The sequence below is a fragment of the Populus euphratica genome, unplaced genomic scaffold, assembly GCF_000495115.2.
Source record: "Populus euphratica unplaced genomic scaffold, PopEup_1.0 scaffold222.1, whole genome shotgun sequence".
Taxonomy (NCBI): domain Eukaryota; kingdom Viridiplantae; phylum Streptophyta; class Magnoliopsida; order Malpighiales; family Salicaceae; genus Populus; species Populus euphratica.
Genome location: NW_011500024.1, coordinates 348,199 through 363,378, shown reverse-complemented (window position 1 = coordinate 363,378; position 15,180 = coordinate 348,199). Strand labels below are relative to the sequence as shown.

Below are 15,180 nucleotides of genomic sequence, written 5' to 3'. Positions count from 1 at the left end.
AATAAAATAAACCATCCACGCATAACAAAACAAAATAACTACAAAAAATCTTTTAAGTTTTAATATCAATTGACACCATAAAAAACAAAAGATAAAAGAATTAATTACATAACAAAATCTTAAAAAACCAAAAACACCGAATCCAGGGAGATTATCAAGATCCTTAATTTTATTCATTTAAATCTTCATTTATCAAAAAACTATTATAAATTTTTATATATAAAAAAAACCCACAATAATATTGGATAGAATAAAATAAATTATTAGAAAAAAAAAGTTCCCCCGAAATAGGCATAAAAAATACAAAAACATCATACTAAAAAGTAAAAAAATAAAAATAAAAATAAAAATAACTAAGAAAAATATATTTTCCTCAAAAACCAATGCATCAAAATCTCTCCACAAAATCCGAAATACATTAATCTTGGCATCTCAAACAATACCATTCAGAAAATATTGCATTAGCGCCATCAAAAGCACGTAACACAACGCCAAACGTCAGTACTGAAATCGATTTAATCTATACAGTGGTCTCACAGTTTAAACCACTTGCATTAATGTACTCAATAACAGCATAATCATAACTCATCAGATTTATTGTAGACCGCGAACATGATGTTGTTATCAGAATCATTAAAATAGATGCTGTTTGGTGGATCATTGCATTTCAGAGAAGCCCTCTTCTTCTCTTGTAGTCACCAACCGTCAAGGTCAAAGCATGTCTTCTCCCATCATTCTCACGGACTTGGCATCCAACAGTTGCTTCTATCCTCTGTTTCCTAGCCATGAACCCTGCATGGGCACCCTGAGGTCCACGAAACTTCTGCAGTGCAATCAGTGAGATTTCAAGCTCAAAGTTATGCATTGTATTTGACTCAGTGCCTTGATCCACAGGAGCACTGGTATCCACTAACTTCCCAGCATCAGCTGCCGCATCCAAAGCAGCTGCTGTAGCAGCAACACCAGACACCGACATTGCCCCTGCTACTACATGATGACTATCTGCAACTGCCGCTGTGTCATTTGCCTCACTATTTGATGCAGCAGCAGCATCAGCTCCTCCAGCAGGGTTTGAAACATAATAATTCCTTGACCTTGTCCATCTCCTTGAAAATGGGTCGTACCCAGCTTCTCCGGCTTTTAGACCTGTATTTATAGGCTTCAATTCTGATGCATTTCTGAAGTTCTCAACTCTGTTCTTTCTATTCATTTCTGCCAGCCTAATAGCCTTGGCATCTTTCACCTTAGCCTGCCGAGATGCCTCCAGTTCCAGAATCCTTGCCTCTATCCTCTCAACCTCTGCCTCGTCATGCTTACTTTGTGCAATTTCCAGCTCCCTCCTCAACCTGTCCTTCTCAGCAGCAACATTCAATGGTCTCGATGATGCAGATTTTTTCTCCTGCAGCATCTGCTTCACAGTGGCTGCTGAGTACACAAAAGTGTTCGACTTACGTATGGCTTCCTTCTTTTCCAAGATATCTTGTTTGCTTGGTAAACGGCCACCACCACGCTCCGCTTCTCTAACCCACTGTTTATACTCTTCCTCAGTTGGTGCAGAATCTGACACCATAGCCATCTGCCACCTGGCAGCAGAGCTATCAGCACCCCAAGTAACATTCAAATACTTAAAAGTTGACTTATTCTCCAGTTTGTATGGCTTGTCAGGTTCTGCAGCATCAACATTCCGGACCATGCAGAGCCTGTACACAGGCCCAGTCTTCGACCTACCAATCCCTACCCTCACAAAACAACCAATAATCAATTCTTCAAACCAAGGCTCCATAAACCATTTTGCAAGTTTTGTTCTCCGAATTGTAATTTCTTTTATATCTTCATAAGTTGGCCCCTGGGACCCAGGATCCCCATCCTCATCACTATCTGCCATTCCACCATCACCTGTTGACCCTTCATCCTCACTGTGAGACCTACTTCCACTCTCACTCTCACTGCTAGAGCTACTCAGACGTGCTGAAGTGAAATTATTCTTCTTGACTTGTGCAAAGCCCCTGCTGCCAGCAGATCCTCTAGATGCATCCCTCAACTTGCGATGAGCCTCTGGGTCCTGCTGTTTTAATCGTTTAGCTCTCAATTCATTCAATGCATCATCTTTAGCAGCAGCCCTGTCAGCTGACCTAGCTGAAGAACGCACTCCACGCAACGATGGAAGAGGTGGAGTCTCTTTTCTAGATCGGGTTGGTTTATCATTATCCCTTTTTGATCTGATTTTCTCAGTCAAATGTTTATCCCCTTTCTTGTCTGCCCGGTCTGCCAATATCAACTCCCTGTCAAGTTCACTCATCTGAGCAAGCTTCTGCCGATCATCCTCGTCTTTGTAAAGATCATCACCAATATCCGATGCATCACTACTCTCACCCTCACGATACGAACCACCATCATCATAATCACCTTCTTCCTGACCACCCCCCTCATCATCCCTCTCATTAGTTTCCAGTCTCTTCTTCAAAGGCACTTGAGAACCAGATGGCTTCCTACTTGCATACCCACGATCGTCATCTGAACCATCATCCCTAGAATCACTTCCACCATCCGAATATGAACCCTCCTGTTTTCGCCTCCTTGATGGAGGTAATGAATTCCTGTTTCTTCCTGATTTCCCAGTCCTTCCCGCTGCCTCAAGCAGCAAATTTTCTAAATCCGCCATCGTCATACACTACACTGACTTCAAGTACCGCTGGAATTAGTCTCCAAGTGTCAATCCAACAAGTTAACCAACCAAATATACAAAAGCATGAATTGGTTATCAAAAGCAAATCTTTTTAGCTCTCACAATTAAAAAAAAAAAACAAACCGAAAACCATAATCTACAGCAGCTGATTGTGGGATGATAATTCCCACTATAATCTCTATCAACCCAGTCAATTAAAAACGACACAAATTAAAATATACAGCTCATTGAAACGCTAATATCATACAAATCACTTCTTTTTGTAAAACCCTAGAAATCAAATGCCAAATTTAAACGAATACCAATCGTGAGAAGGAAGCAAGAAAGCTAAGCTGAATTACGGTTTGGAAAGGCAATGGAGAGCTTACCGTCGAGAAATTCGAAGGTAGGATCGAGCTACAGATTGAATCTTTGCAGTCTAGAATGAACGTGGAGAGAGAAACATAGATCATAAATTCGCTGGAGGATTTTTTTTATAAAAAAATCAGGAGTTTAGTTTTAACTTTTAGGAACTAGATAAGTCACACGTCAACTATCAAATCAGTCCTCCATGTTAAAGTTCTTAACAAAACACTACTACGAGTACAATATTACGATTTGGCCACCCGAAAATGGTTGTCACATGTGCCTACCTCCAAGAGATAATAATATGATAGCGCGCCGCCGCAGATTTAAGGAGCTTGTTATAATTATAAAAATATTTTCTAGTTGTTTTTTAATATTTATTAATTATTTTATTAATAACATTAATTATAATACAAATAATAATAATAATATTTTATATTTTAGATTATTTTGATATATTTCACTACGAAGAAACACTTTAAAAAATAACTACAACTATAACCATACTTTTAAACAAGTTCAAAAGCTTACTTTTAAACAAGCTCAAAAGCTTGGTGTTTACGCTTTACTACTTGATGAAACCCTAGTTATTAAACTTGAATCAGTTTAGAGGGTTGATTTGAGATTTGAAGGTTACATCGGTTTGAGTGGGGTAAAAAACTAGCTAGTGCAAAAAAACCTTTTAATATATGTATTTTATATTCACAAGAAAAAAAATTACTTTTTTAATGTGAGATTTGAAATCTTTTAGTATATATATTCTATATTAAAAAAATTATTTTTTCAATGTGGGATTTGAAACCCTTTAGTATATATACTCTATGTTCACAAGAAAAAAATTATATTTTTTTAATATAGGATAAAAAAAATTTAGTTTAAATACTTCAACTTAAAATGATAACATAATATCTTTTAATATAAAATTTAAAGAATTTAAAACTCTTTAGTATATATACTCTATATTCATAGAAAAAAACTTATTTTTTAATGTGAGATTTGAATCATTTTAGTATATATAATTTATGCTCACATAAAAAATTATGTTTTTTTAATGTAGGATGATTGTTTTTAATATTTCAACTTAAAAGAGTAAAACTATATTTTTTTAATGTGAAATAAAAAACTTTTTGAAATAATTTTTTAAACTTTATTATTCATAACATGATAGCCTATATTCATATGAATTGTTTATTATTTTTTATATAAAATATTAAAACTTAAAATATTTTTTTAATTTTTCTGGGTTGATTCTTGTAATCCTGACCAGGCCTTTTGATTGAAATAACTCTCAGGTCAAGTTTGATAATTATAAATGAGACTGTTTTTTATATAAGAAAATAATGTTGAATTATTTTGTAATTTATTATAAATTTATAAATAATATATTTTCTACGAAGTTACATAAAAAATAAAATAATTTAATAACTTTTTGAATTTTAAATGAAAAAATAAAATAATTAAAATTAAAATTTTATTTTTAAAAAAAATTAAAATAGAAAATATATTTCTATTAAAAAATTATTAAATAGGTTAAACATGGAATAATGAAATGAAAAAAAAATGGCTAGTGTTTCAAATATGTCAAATAAAAAACAATATAAGAGTAAAAGAGTTTTTTTTACCTTCTGTGTTATTTTCCACCGACCAAACATAATAGAAAGACACTCATTTTGTAATATATGAATTTTTAGAGGAAAAAAAATTTTATTTTCTTTTCTAGTTTAGAAATTTTATTCTTTTTTTTTTAATTTAGTATTATCATGCTTAATCGTAGCTTTTGAAAAGTGAAATTAGAATAGGAAAAAATTAAATATTTTATATTTTTCATTATAATTATAGTATTTTTTATTATTTTAATTTATATATGAAAAAAAAACTCTACTGTCCTTGGTCATCAATTACCTCACCTTATTTTTATATCATTACCAAAAGTAACTTCATTTACATTCTCCGTATTATTCAGTCTTGTAGAGTTAAAAATATAAAAAATATTTTTTTATTTTTATTTTTAAATTTATATATTTATTTTTTGAAAAATAATTTTTAAACTTTTCTTTTATTTATTCTCAAACTTTTAATCGTTATATATATATATATATATATATTGTTTTGAATATTTATTTTTCAACTTCATCTCTTAAAATTTAATTTTTATATTAATTTTGGTCCTATTTTTATAATTGTTATCTTTTTTTCTTATCATTTTTTTATTGAAATTTTTTATCTATCAAATTTGATTTTTATTATTTTGATTATTACTTATTTTATTTAAAATAATTTATGAAATATTAATTATTATTTTTAAAATTTCTTCATCTTTCATTTTTTAGATTTGATCTCTATTATTTTGATTATTATTTATTTTATTTAAGATAATTTATAAAATTATATATTTTTTAATTTCTTTCTCATTCAACTTTTTAATTGGTAAAATTTGTTTCTTATTATTTTAATAAATTTAAAAAAAATAAAATATTAATAAGTTATTTTTCAGCTCATTTTCCATGAAATAACCAAACACTAAAAAGTATTTTTCAACTTATTTTCTATTATACTACCAAACATCAGAAAATAATTTATTTTTTCGAAATTCACTTTCCAAAAAAACCTACTTTCTAGCAAACAAACGAGGCTAGTGTTATTATGCTTCATCCTAGCCTTTTGAAAAGTGAAGCTTGAATGGGAAAAAATTATGTATTTTAGATTTTTCTTCGTAGTTATAGTATTTTTTATTTTTAAATATTTTAATTTATAATAAACTCTGCTATCTTGGTTATATCACCCATGGTTATTAAATCTAGACTAGTCTAATGGGTTGATTCGAGACCCAATTGATCTAATAGCTAGACTGGTCTGGGTAAATAAAAGACCATCCTGGGTAAAAACCCAACAAAACTCGGTCAACCTATTGAGTTGAACAGACTCAGAAGACTGGCAAAACTTAGTAGAGATTTTTTTTTTTAAATGTGTTTTTTTCTAACCAAAGACCACTCTTTTTTATATTTTTAGTTGGTTATTGATCATTTTCAAAGTTCACTATATAAATAGTAGAAGAATGTTTTATTTTTTAATATGAAATTTGAAGTCCTTTAGTATATATATTCTATATTTACAAGAAAAGAATTATTTTTTTAATATAATATTTGAAGTCTTTTAGTATATATATACACTTTATGTTAAAAAAAAAGTTATGTTTTTTCAAAATGATATATTTTTTATCCCACATATAAATAAGAATATACATTCTATTAACCCTTTTTAAAGTTCATTATATAAATACTAGAAGACTATTTTATTTTTTTAATATAAAATTTGAAACCTTTTAATATATATATTATATGTTTAAAAGAAAAAAATAATTTTTTAATTTGAGATTTGAAGTCTTTTAGTATATATATTTTATGTTAAAAAAAAAAGTTATATTGTTTTGATATATAATAAAAAAGCTTTTTTAGTTTAAATATTTTAATTTAAAAGGATAATATAGTATGTTTTTAATATGAAATAATTTTTTTAAAATAATTTTTTAAATTTTATTATTTATAACATGTATGATTTATATTTTTATAAATTATTTTTAAATTTTTTATATAAAATTTTAAATTTTAATTTTTTTTTAATTTTTTCAAGTTAACTTAAACTAATATATATAACGTGGATGGAAATAAAGGCAACTCACCTATTGATATCATATCCCTGAGCAATAATAAAACGTTGTGATAATTTAATTTTAGATTCCAAAGAAGAACATAAGAGAAGCATAAAGGGAATGTCTGTTTTATGTTGTTTTAAAATGTTGTCTGCAATTTCAAAAACAAAAGTGTGATGAAGGCTCAGAGGATGTTTATTTACATTTACGTGGTTGTTTCTGTTTAAATCATGGTTTACTGTTTGTGAAACTCAGTAAATTTTGTGTTTAAAATGTAGATTAATCGAAAGCAGCTTCCAGCTGCTTCTCTTTTTATATACCATCTATGAATGAATTAACTAACTCTGTATATAAAAATAAATATAAAAAAAAAACTAATTTTTTAATTTTTAATTATGATTTATTTAAAAAATTAATATTTAACATTATTCAATTATATTACATAAAATAGAAGGAGATCACATAATGGTGTAGCATTTGTAAAATTTGATCATAATTCTAATTTTGTTCCTAATGATATTTTACTTGATTTTGTTGTACGTTTAAAAAATCATGAAAATTATAGTTTTTATGAGATGAATTTCATATGTGATGGAATTGTAGTAGTTTAATGGAATAATAAAAAATATTTTATATAAAATATTATTTATTTCATGATATAATAGAATTAGTTGAATTTACAATATTTAAATTAAAAATCATCATTTTATATATATATATATAAAAGTTATTTTATAATCTTAATTTAAAAAGCATTATTAACCAAACAATTTAAGTTATTTTTTTCAGCTTTAATTTTAATTATAATTTTAATTAAACGTATATAAATATCAAATCAATCTTATTTAAAAATATTTTTTATAAACCAATTTTTTTCAAACTATAATGATAAAAAGTACACAATATCATACATACTTTAATCTCTTAAATACATAAAGGGGCTGGGATCTTTAATTAACTTCATCTTTCTTTTTTCATCACCTGGAAAGTAATATCTGTTTTAGTTTTGCTGTTTAAGGCTTAGGTTCTCCAAAGCCTTTATTACGTTATTTTGCCCATATCATTTTTTCACCTTTTTATATTTAATATTTGAAATTATGATCTACACACAAAGTATTTTTTCGGTATTAAATAAATTAGTTTTTTTCCATAAAAACAACAAAATTTTCCTTTTAAAGAAATGCATTTAGATATTTTTATTGCATATGTTCAAGTTTCTCAAAAATAAATCATATTGGTATAATTTAATCATAATAAAAAAATCACAAAAATAATTTTTATTTTGAATGCATATTGAATTTAATACCTAATTTATTAAAGTCATAAGAACTTAGTTTGTATTAAAAAAATAAAAAAATTATTTTTTTAATATACAAAATTATAAACTTATACATAAGATATATTCTAGAATGATTAGACTTGACCTCTAAAATTATGGTACACTCTACTCGGATGGACTAACTTTAATAATTAAACAGGTTTACGGTTATAAAACACAATATTATCTTAGTTTATATAAGACAAATAAACAATCTAATTTATTTTAAGTAAGGTATACTAAGAATGATATGTCTTTTTTATATACAATCAGTCCTTTTATTTAGACTCGAGACTAGTTAGAGTTTTTAAATATCAAAATATTCAATGATAACTTTTTTTTTTACTAAGAAAGATAAAAAAATTCTTTATTCTTTTCACCCATTACCAAGAAGATCCCAATCTAAAAAAATAATCATCGCAATATCGCATATATGCGACATGTCATGTATTTACAAAAAGAGGTATTTCAAATTTTATTACTTTTCATTCTCATGCTATCACTAGAATATGTCATTTAAATCAAACTAATACATCAATGTTAGTTGGATGGTAAAATTTATATAATTTTAAATTGAGATTAGATACTTATTTGTAATTAACCATCATAACTAAAAAATTGGATAAGATGCTTATTTTCCTTACATATTAAAGAAAAGCTAAAAAGTGTGGGATTTTCACTTGTATATATGCCTTTATTTATTGTGAATCTTAATAATAAATTGATGATTTTTCCCTTAAAAAAATCTTATTTAAGTGCATTTTTAGAAGTAAAATAGTCTTTTTATTTCACTCATTTATCATTTGTGAATAGTTAGGGGTGTCTTGGTCTTTTTATCAATCTTTTGCATAATTAAATGATTTTTTGGCCCTTAAAAGTAAATAATTAGTTAAATATTGTGTTATGATTTTTTTTGGCATTTTATATTTTTATCTACATTACCCTTAATTATAAAATTTTTAAAGTTTGACTTAAGGGGTTAATTCATAATTGCAAAGGTTTGTTTTTAAAACAAATGTAATAATGCTTGGGTTTTGAGGGTAGGATGATGTTTTAAAAAAAACATTAAAAACGGTTGATGAGCGCTAACTACTCCACCACCTTTCAAGTAGTGAGTGCTCCTGTACACGGTGGTAAAAAAATAAAAAAATTATGCCACATCATTAGATTCATCTCAGCCTTTTCTTTTTCCTTGTCCATCACGTGTACTCACTAGATCTTTGATAAGTTGCTGACATTTTTTTCTTTATTTTTCTCTTTCCTCCTAGAAAATCATGCTTTGCCCTCCACATTTTCATATTAGCCCTTCAAGTTTATTTTTTTTGTTTTGGTCCTTGATTTTTTTATATCTATTTGTTTTGTCTTAATTCATTTCTTAATTTTGCTTTTCAATTGCATCCTCCTTTAATTTCCTTGTTTACTATATTTAGTTTTCATTCTTTTTTTTTTTTTATGTTGTTGATCTATTTGTTGTTGGTATTTCAAAATCAATCCTTTTAGTTTCAATTTTAGTCATTTTCTCTTTTGTTAGAGTTTTATTTGTTTTCAATTTAATCATTAAATTCTAATTTTCATATATATATATAATATTTTTTGATTTGGTCCTTCTGGTTTTGATTTCTTTCTTTTTTCCTTGGCTCTTTTATCAAAAATTTTATAGTTTTTAATTTTAACTTTCAAATTAAGTTTATAGTTTTTTTCAATAATAATAATATTAATTTCATTTCGGTCCTTCTTCTTTTGTTTTCTTATTTGTTTCCTTTGCTCTAAGGTTTTTTTATCATTTTTAATTTATCCTTCAAATTATGATATTAACAATATTACTAATAATACTATCCAGTTTATGATTTTTGTTATTTTAAAATAATAATAATAATGGTGATATTAACAATATTACTAATAATACTGTTAATAATGATAATAATAATAATAGTGGTAATAATAATAGTTTAAATAGTGGTAACGATACTGATTATAGTCTTAGATGTAATGCTAGGAGTAATAACAACAACAATGATAGCTATAATAATAATAATAATAATAATGGTTTGTTATAGTAATTGAGTAATAATAATAATAGCTATAATAATAATAGTAATAATAATAATAATAATAATAATAATAATAATAATAATAATGATAGTAATAATATTGATAATTTATCATTTAATATTAGATTTGTTGGTAATTGAGTTTTACTATTTTTATATATATGATATTCCTATTTTAATAATCTAAATTACAGGTTTGAAAAGTTTATATGGCCTAATATTTTTTTTATTTTTTTATTGTTTTTTTATTATTTATTAATAGTTTTTTAAATAAAAACCAATAATCTAAATTTCTTTTAAATTTATTAAATAAACCAATCCCCGTCTTATATATTTTTAGTAAAAATTTGTGCTAGGTAAATATCCAATTCAAGAAATTTTAAGATTTATTTTCTTTCGTGAGTTTAATAGAATTGCAAAAAGATCCCCGCGGCATTAGCGTTTTATTTTTATTTATTTTTACGTTTTTTTTTAAATAGTTAAACAGCATATAAAGCTCCCAAGAAAAAACACGAGTACATTAATGACACTCTCCTCTAAAAAGAAGTATGGAACAAATCCAGCACAAACTCGTACAAGTCCAAGGATTAAAGCTCCACGTAGCAGAGATCGGAGCAGGTAAGAATCCAACACACGCATCCCAACAACTGTCATGAAGCTCTCACTGATATTTTGATCCCTGGCCTTTCATTTTGAGCTTCAGGTCCCAAAGTGGTGGTGTTTCTCCACGGATTCCCTGAGATATGGTACTCATGGCGCCACCAGATGATTTGTCTTGCCAACGCAGGATTCCGGGCCATCGCACCCGACTACAGAGGATACGGGCTATCCGACCCGCCACCTGTGCCGGAAAAGACCATGTTTGGTGACCTTGTCAGCGACCTTCTCGCAATCCTGGATTTCCTCGAACTTACCAAGGTACCGCTCCTTTTACGGTTTTACCCTCGACTCCCACCCCATCGTAGAAATTTTTAACTGCAGCACAATAACCAGCAGTAACGTCAATTATTTTTCCCCAAAGTACTCTTTTGTGGCCTTAATAACCCCTAGAAACCTAGGGGTAGTTTGGGTATTTTGTGAAACAACTGAAGGAGTTTTTAGGAACTTAATGGTCATCATAGACAATCAAGAGACTAAATTATGGTTTCTGAAACAAAAGGACCGAGTTATTATATCGCTTAAACCACAGGGACTAAATTATTATTTTGACGGCAACGAAGTTTGTGCATCCCTCATCCCCTGCAAGGTCTGGGTTCAGACATCTTTTTTTGTAAAAAAAATATTCCATGCAGACCAGATCTACGCTGCTAACAGCATTTCAAATTGCGGTTGGTCGCTCAAAAAGCATCAAAGTGATCCTGTTTTGCGCGGCCACCTGTAACTTGAAACTTGGGTGGTCTCATAGACAAACGGGCTGTTAGTCCCGACCGGTCTGATGATACCTTAATGTTAAAGAAACGAAATTCCACATCAAGAATATTTTTGTAACCGAAATTTTCCAAGAGGAAAGTGATGGTATGGAAAATATAGCTAGAAAGAAATCACTACAGTACGGGAGAAGTGACGAAAAGAAGAGACTTTTGAAATGTTGACTTCTGATGGGTTACTGAGAAATTCAAGCAAAAGAAGAAATCTCAGAGACTGTGATCAGTTTTATCATTTGTGGGGTGTTATTGATTTGATTCTCTCTCTGTTCTGTTGCTTGAATGATCATAGGTTGTTCTTGTTGCAAAAGATTTTGGAGCCAAGCCAGCTTACTTGTTTGCACTTCTGCATCCAGAGAGGGTCCTAGGGGTTGTGACACTGGGAGTGCCATTCATACCACCAGGTCCAGGTCCAAGTCAATACCAGAAATACCTCCCCGAAGGCTTTTATATATCTAGATGGAAGGTCGTTTTCCATTTTATATTCCTTGCTCTAAACATTCGATATGGCATATCTTTTTTTTCTCCTCTTTTATTTTTATTTTTTTTGTGTATCTGATAGTTTGTTAGAATGTATAGAAATTCTAAATGACCATCGAATACTAATTATGCATGCATGGACTAGGACATTTACATGAACGGTTTAGAATTTAACAATCTACATGCTCGAGACTGTCTATTTGCTGAAGTCTAAAAATCATTTATCTGATTCCTTATTATTTTTTCTTTGAGTTGTGTGTAGACACCTGGAAGAGCAGAAGCTGATTTTGGTCGACTTGATGCAAAAACGGTTGTCAGGAACATCTACATTTTGTTCTCTAGAAGTGAAATACCAATAGCTGCTGAAAACCAGGAGATTATGGATTTGGTGGACCTATCCACTCCTCTTCCCCCTTGGTTCACAGAGGAAGATCTTGCGACATATGGAGCCTTGTACGAGAAGTCTGGATTCCAAACGGCGTTACAAGTTCCATATCGGTAAGTGGCGTGTCTTTTAAAATAGTGCCAGTCTATGCTAATTTGTCTGACTTGTTTAATGTTAGCATCTTATAAGATTGGTTTGATTGTATACTTTATAGGTCCCTTGATGAAGATATCAACATAACAGAACCAGTAGTTGAAGTTCCAGCACTTCTTATCATGGGCGACAAAGATTATGTCTTCAAATTTCCTGGGATGGAAGCTTACATAAGGAGTGGGAAGGTCAAAGAGTTTGTCCCTGCTTTGGACATCATATATTTGCCTGAAGGAAGCCATTTTGTTCAGGAGCAATCACCTGACGAGGTGAATCAGCTCATACTTCCTTTCCTTAATGCCAGAATCTGGTCGTGAGGATTTGTTGCGAAGTATGTCTTGATGTCACTTGGCCTTAATGCTGCAACCTTGGAACACTGGAATCTAATTCTGATGCTGAGTTCTTTGATTGTTGAGTATGCAGAGAACTGTTAATGCAGGACCACTGCCCTCTGCCTCTGTATCTGTGGTCGGACCTGTTTGTATTTGAGTTTGAAGAAAAGACATGCATCATATAATTCGAGTCTTAAATGGATTTTACTGTTTTCAATAATCATAATGTTGTACTCATGCTGAAATATCTTGCCTCACCTTAATGTTAAGCTCCATGTGAATTCTTGGAAAAAAACTTCGTGGGGGTTGAATGGATAATGAAAGTCATAGAAGGAGAACACTGCATCACATGGTTTCCCAAGAATTACAGCTTCATATGGTGTAAAGCTGAAGAATAGCACTGAAATCCGCTAATCCTAAAAAATTCTCTGAAATTGGTAAGTTACCGGGATAAAAACTGAATGATATCAGTGCCAGCTCGAGCTTAGAATGCCACATCTAGTGATTAACTTACCATTTACCAACACGAAGAGACACGCAGCAACTTAAAAAAGGGCATTAGATAGTTAAACCAAGAGAAGAACTATTATTATAAGAAAATCTAAATGGATTTGGAGGATTCAAAGTGCATTCTGCACTATTGATCCCCAAAAAAAATCAAAACATTGAATTTTTTTTTCTAATTTTATACATTAATATTATTTTAAATATATATATTTTTTAATTTCTCCATTCAATAACAAATTATTTTATAGTTGAACTTCATAATTTCATTTAATTGGCTTTCAGTAACAATTTTTTTCATTTACCTTTTATTTACATGAATAAAGAAACAGGGTTATTAAACATTATGGGGTATTATCAAGTCAAATATTTTAATTAGATATGTATATAAACATTTTAATTTATGATTAAGATTTTTTTTATATCAAAAAGTTTAAAAAGCTAGAATATTTATTTTTCTTTATTAAAACAATTATATCAACTAAGTACATAAGATAAGATTGAGAATTGAGAAGTTTTTTTGTTAGCAGACAGTAGCTTCAATAGATGGTAAATATAAACTGAACTATTGATCCCTGGATCAATTCCCACCTTCATGAACTTTTTTTAATACAGAAAGCTTCATTTCAGTCATATCTCTCTAACAACTAATCCCTGGATCAATTCCCACATTCATAAACCTTTTCTTTTAGTTCAGAAAGCTTCATATTAGTCATATCTCTGTATGTGTGTGTGAGACATACAACACAAATATGTTGATATAAGAAGTGGAGCTTCATATCGAACTTCAGATCAGTTTTCTGTATTAAAATCTCACAAGGTAGATCTGTGATATAACAGCCCAGCTCATCATGTATAACTTGATGGATGTTAAAGATCCCAACATATGCTCCTAGTTTAAGAATAATTTTTTTTTGAAATGTATTAAAAATTTGTCAGAGTTTTGTTTGTATTTAAGACATTCCAACTTATCAACTATTATAAATTCACTCAATCAACTCATCATCACAAATAAGGTAGATTTGTGATATAACGGCCCAACTCATCATGTACAACTTGATCGATATTAAAGATCCCAACATATGCTCCTAGTTTCAGAATAATTTTTTTTTGAAATGTATTAAAAATTTATCAGAGTTTTGTTTGTATTTAAGACATTCCAACTTATCGACTATTATAAATTCACTCAATCAACTCATCATCACAAGTCCTATAATTCCGAACCTTATTTCAATTATCATAATGTTTAATATAAACATGATCTAAGCTATCCTTGTAATTCATTTCCCGGCAATCCTATCGACATTTCAACTTATCGACTATTATAAATTCACTCAATCAACTCATCATCACAAGTCCTATAATTCCGAACCTTATTTCAATCATCATAATGTTTAATATAAACATGGCCTAAGCTATCCTTGTAATTCATTTCCCGACAATCTTATCATGGATGTCATTAGCCATAGCAAATCTTGTAATTCATTTTCCAGCAATCCTATCACGAATGTCATTAGCCATATCTAATCTTGTAAATATGCTAGACTTTATTTACATTGAACACAATATTTATTGCAATTGTATTCACCAAAAGACTTTCAAATTGTACAAGTGCAAATAGAAGGGAAAATCACGAGGGAAAATCACGCACTTGCTCCGCCGATCTCGTAACCTCCCTTAACAGAAGATTCAATCCTGGTTGCTCCTCCTGAATCACAAAGAAGTTTTTAGTTAAGATTCCTTCAAATCGATATCATAAAAAAATTATATTCATTCATTACTCATATGTTACTTTTTATGCATATTCATTTTCCCGTAACAACATATATATATATATATATATATATATATGTATA

At 29.3% G+C, this 15,180-nt stretch overlaps 2 protein-coding genes across 6 annotated transcripts; one reads left to right on the top strand and one right to left on the bottom strand.

Moving 5' to 3' along the window:
• Positions 1-394: 394 nt before the first annotated feature.
• Positions 395-3,164, bottom strand: LOC105142077 (RNA polymerase-associated protein RTF1 homolog). 4 transcript variants are annotated; one of them, XM_011049531.1, is made up of 2 exons: positions 3,055-3,164; positions 395-2,692 (listed from the first exon to the last, which is right to left on the bottom strand). In XM_011049531.1, the coding sequence occupies exon 2, from the start codon at positions 2,666-2,668 to the stop codon at positions 668-670; it is 2,001 nt and encodes a 666-aa protein (XP_011047833.1). In that variant the 5' UTR covers positions 2,669-2,692; positions 3,055-3,164; the 3' UTR covers positions 395-667. The 4 variants fall into 4 exon arrangements, with proteins under 4 accessions (XP_011047833.1, XP_011047834.1, XP_011047836.1 ...); XM_011049532.1 differs by having other exon boundaries at positions 395-2,680; XM_011049534.1 differs by having other exon boundaries at positions 395-2,676.
• Positions 3,165-10,545: 7,381 nt separating this feature from the next.
• Positions 10,546-13,065, top strand: LOC105142076 (bifunctional epoxide hydrolase 2-like). 2 transcript variants are annotated; one of them, XM_011049528.1, is made up of 5 exons: positions 10,548-10,667; positions 10,753-10,967; positions 11,766-11,939; positions 12,216-12,451; positions 12,553-13,065. In XM_011049528.1, the coding sequence occupies exons 1-5, from the start codon at positions 10,598-10,600 to the stop codon at positions 12,803-12,805; spliced, it is 948 nt and encodes a 315-aa protein (XP_011047830.1). In that variant the 5' UTR covers positions 10,548-10,597; the 3' UTR covers positions 12,806-13,065. The 2 variants fall into 2 exon arrangements, with proteins under 2 accessions (XP_011047831.1, XP_011047830.1); XM_011049529.1 differs by lacking the exon at positions 11,766-11,939 and having other exon boundaries at positions 10,546-10,667.
• Positions 13,066-15,180: the final 2,115 nt, after the last annotated feature.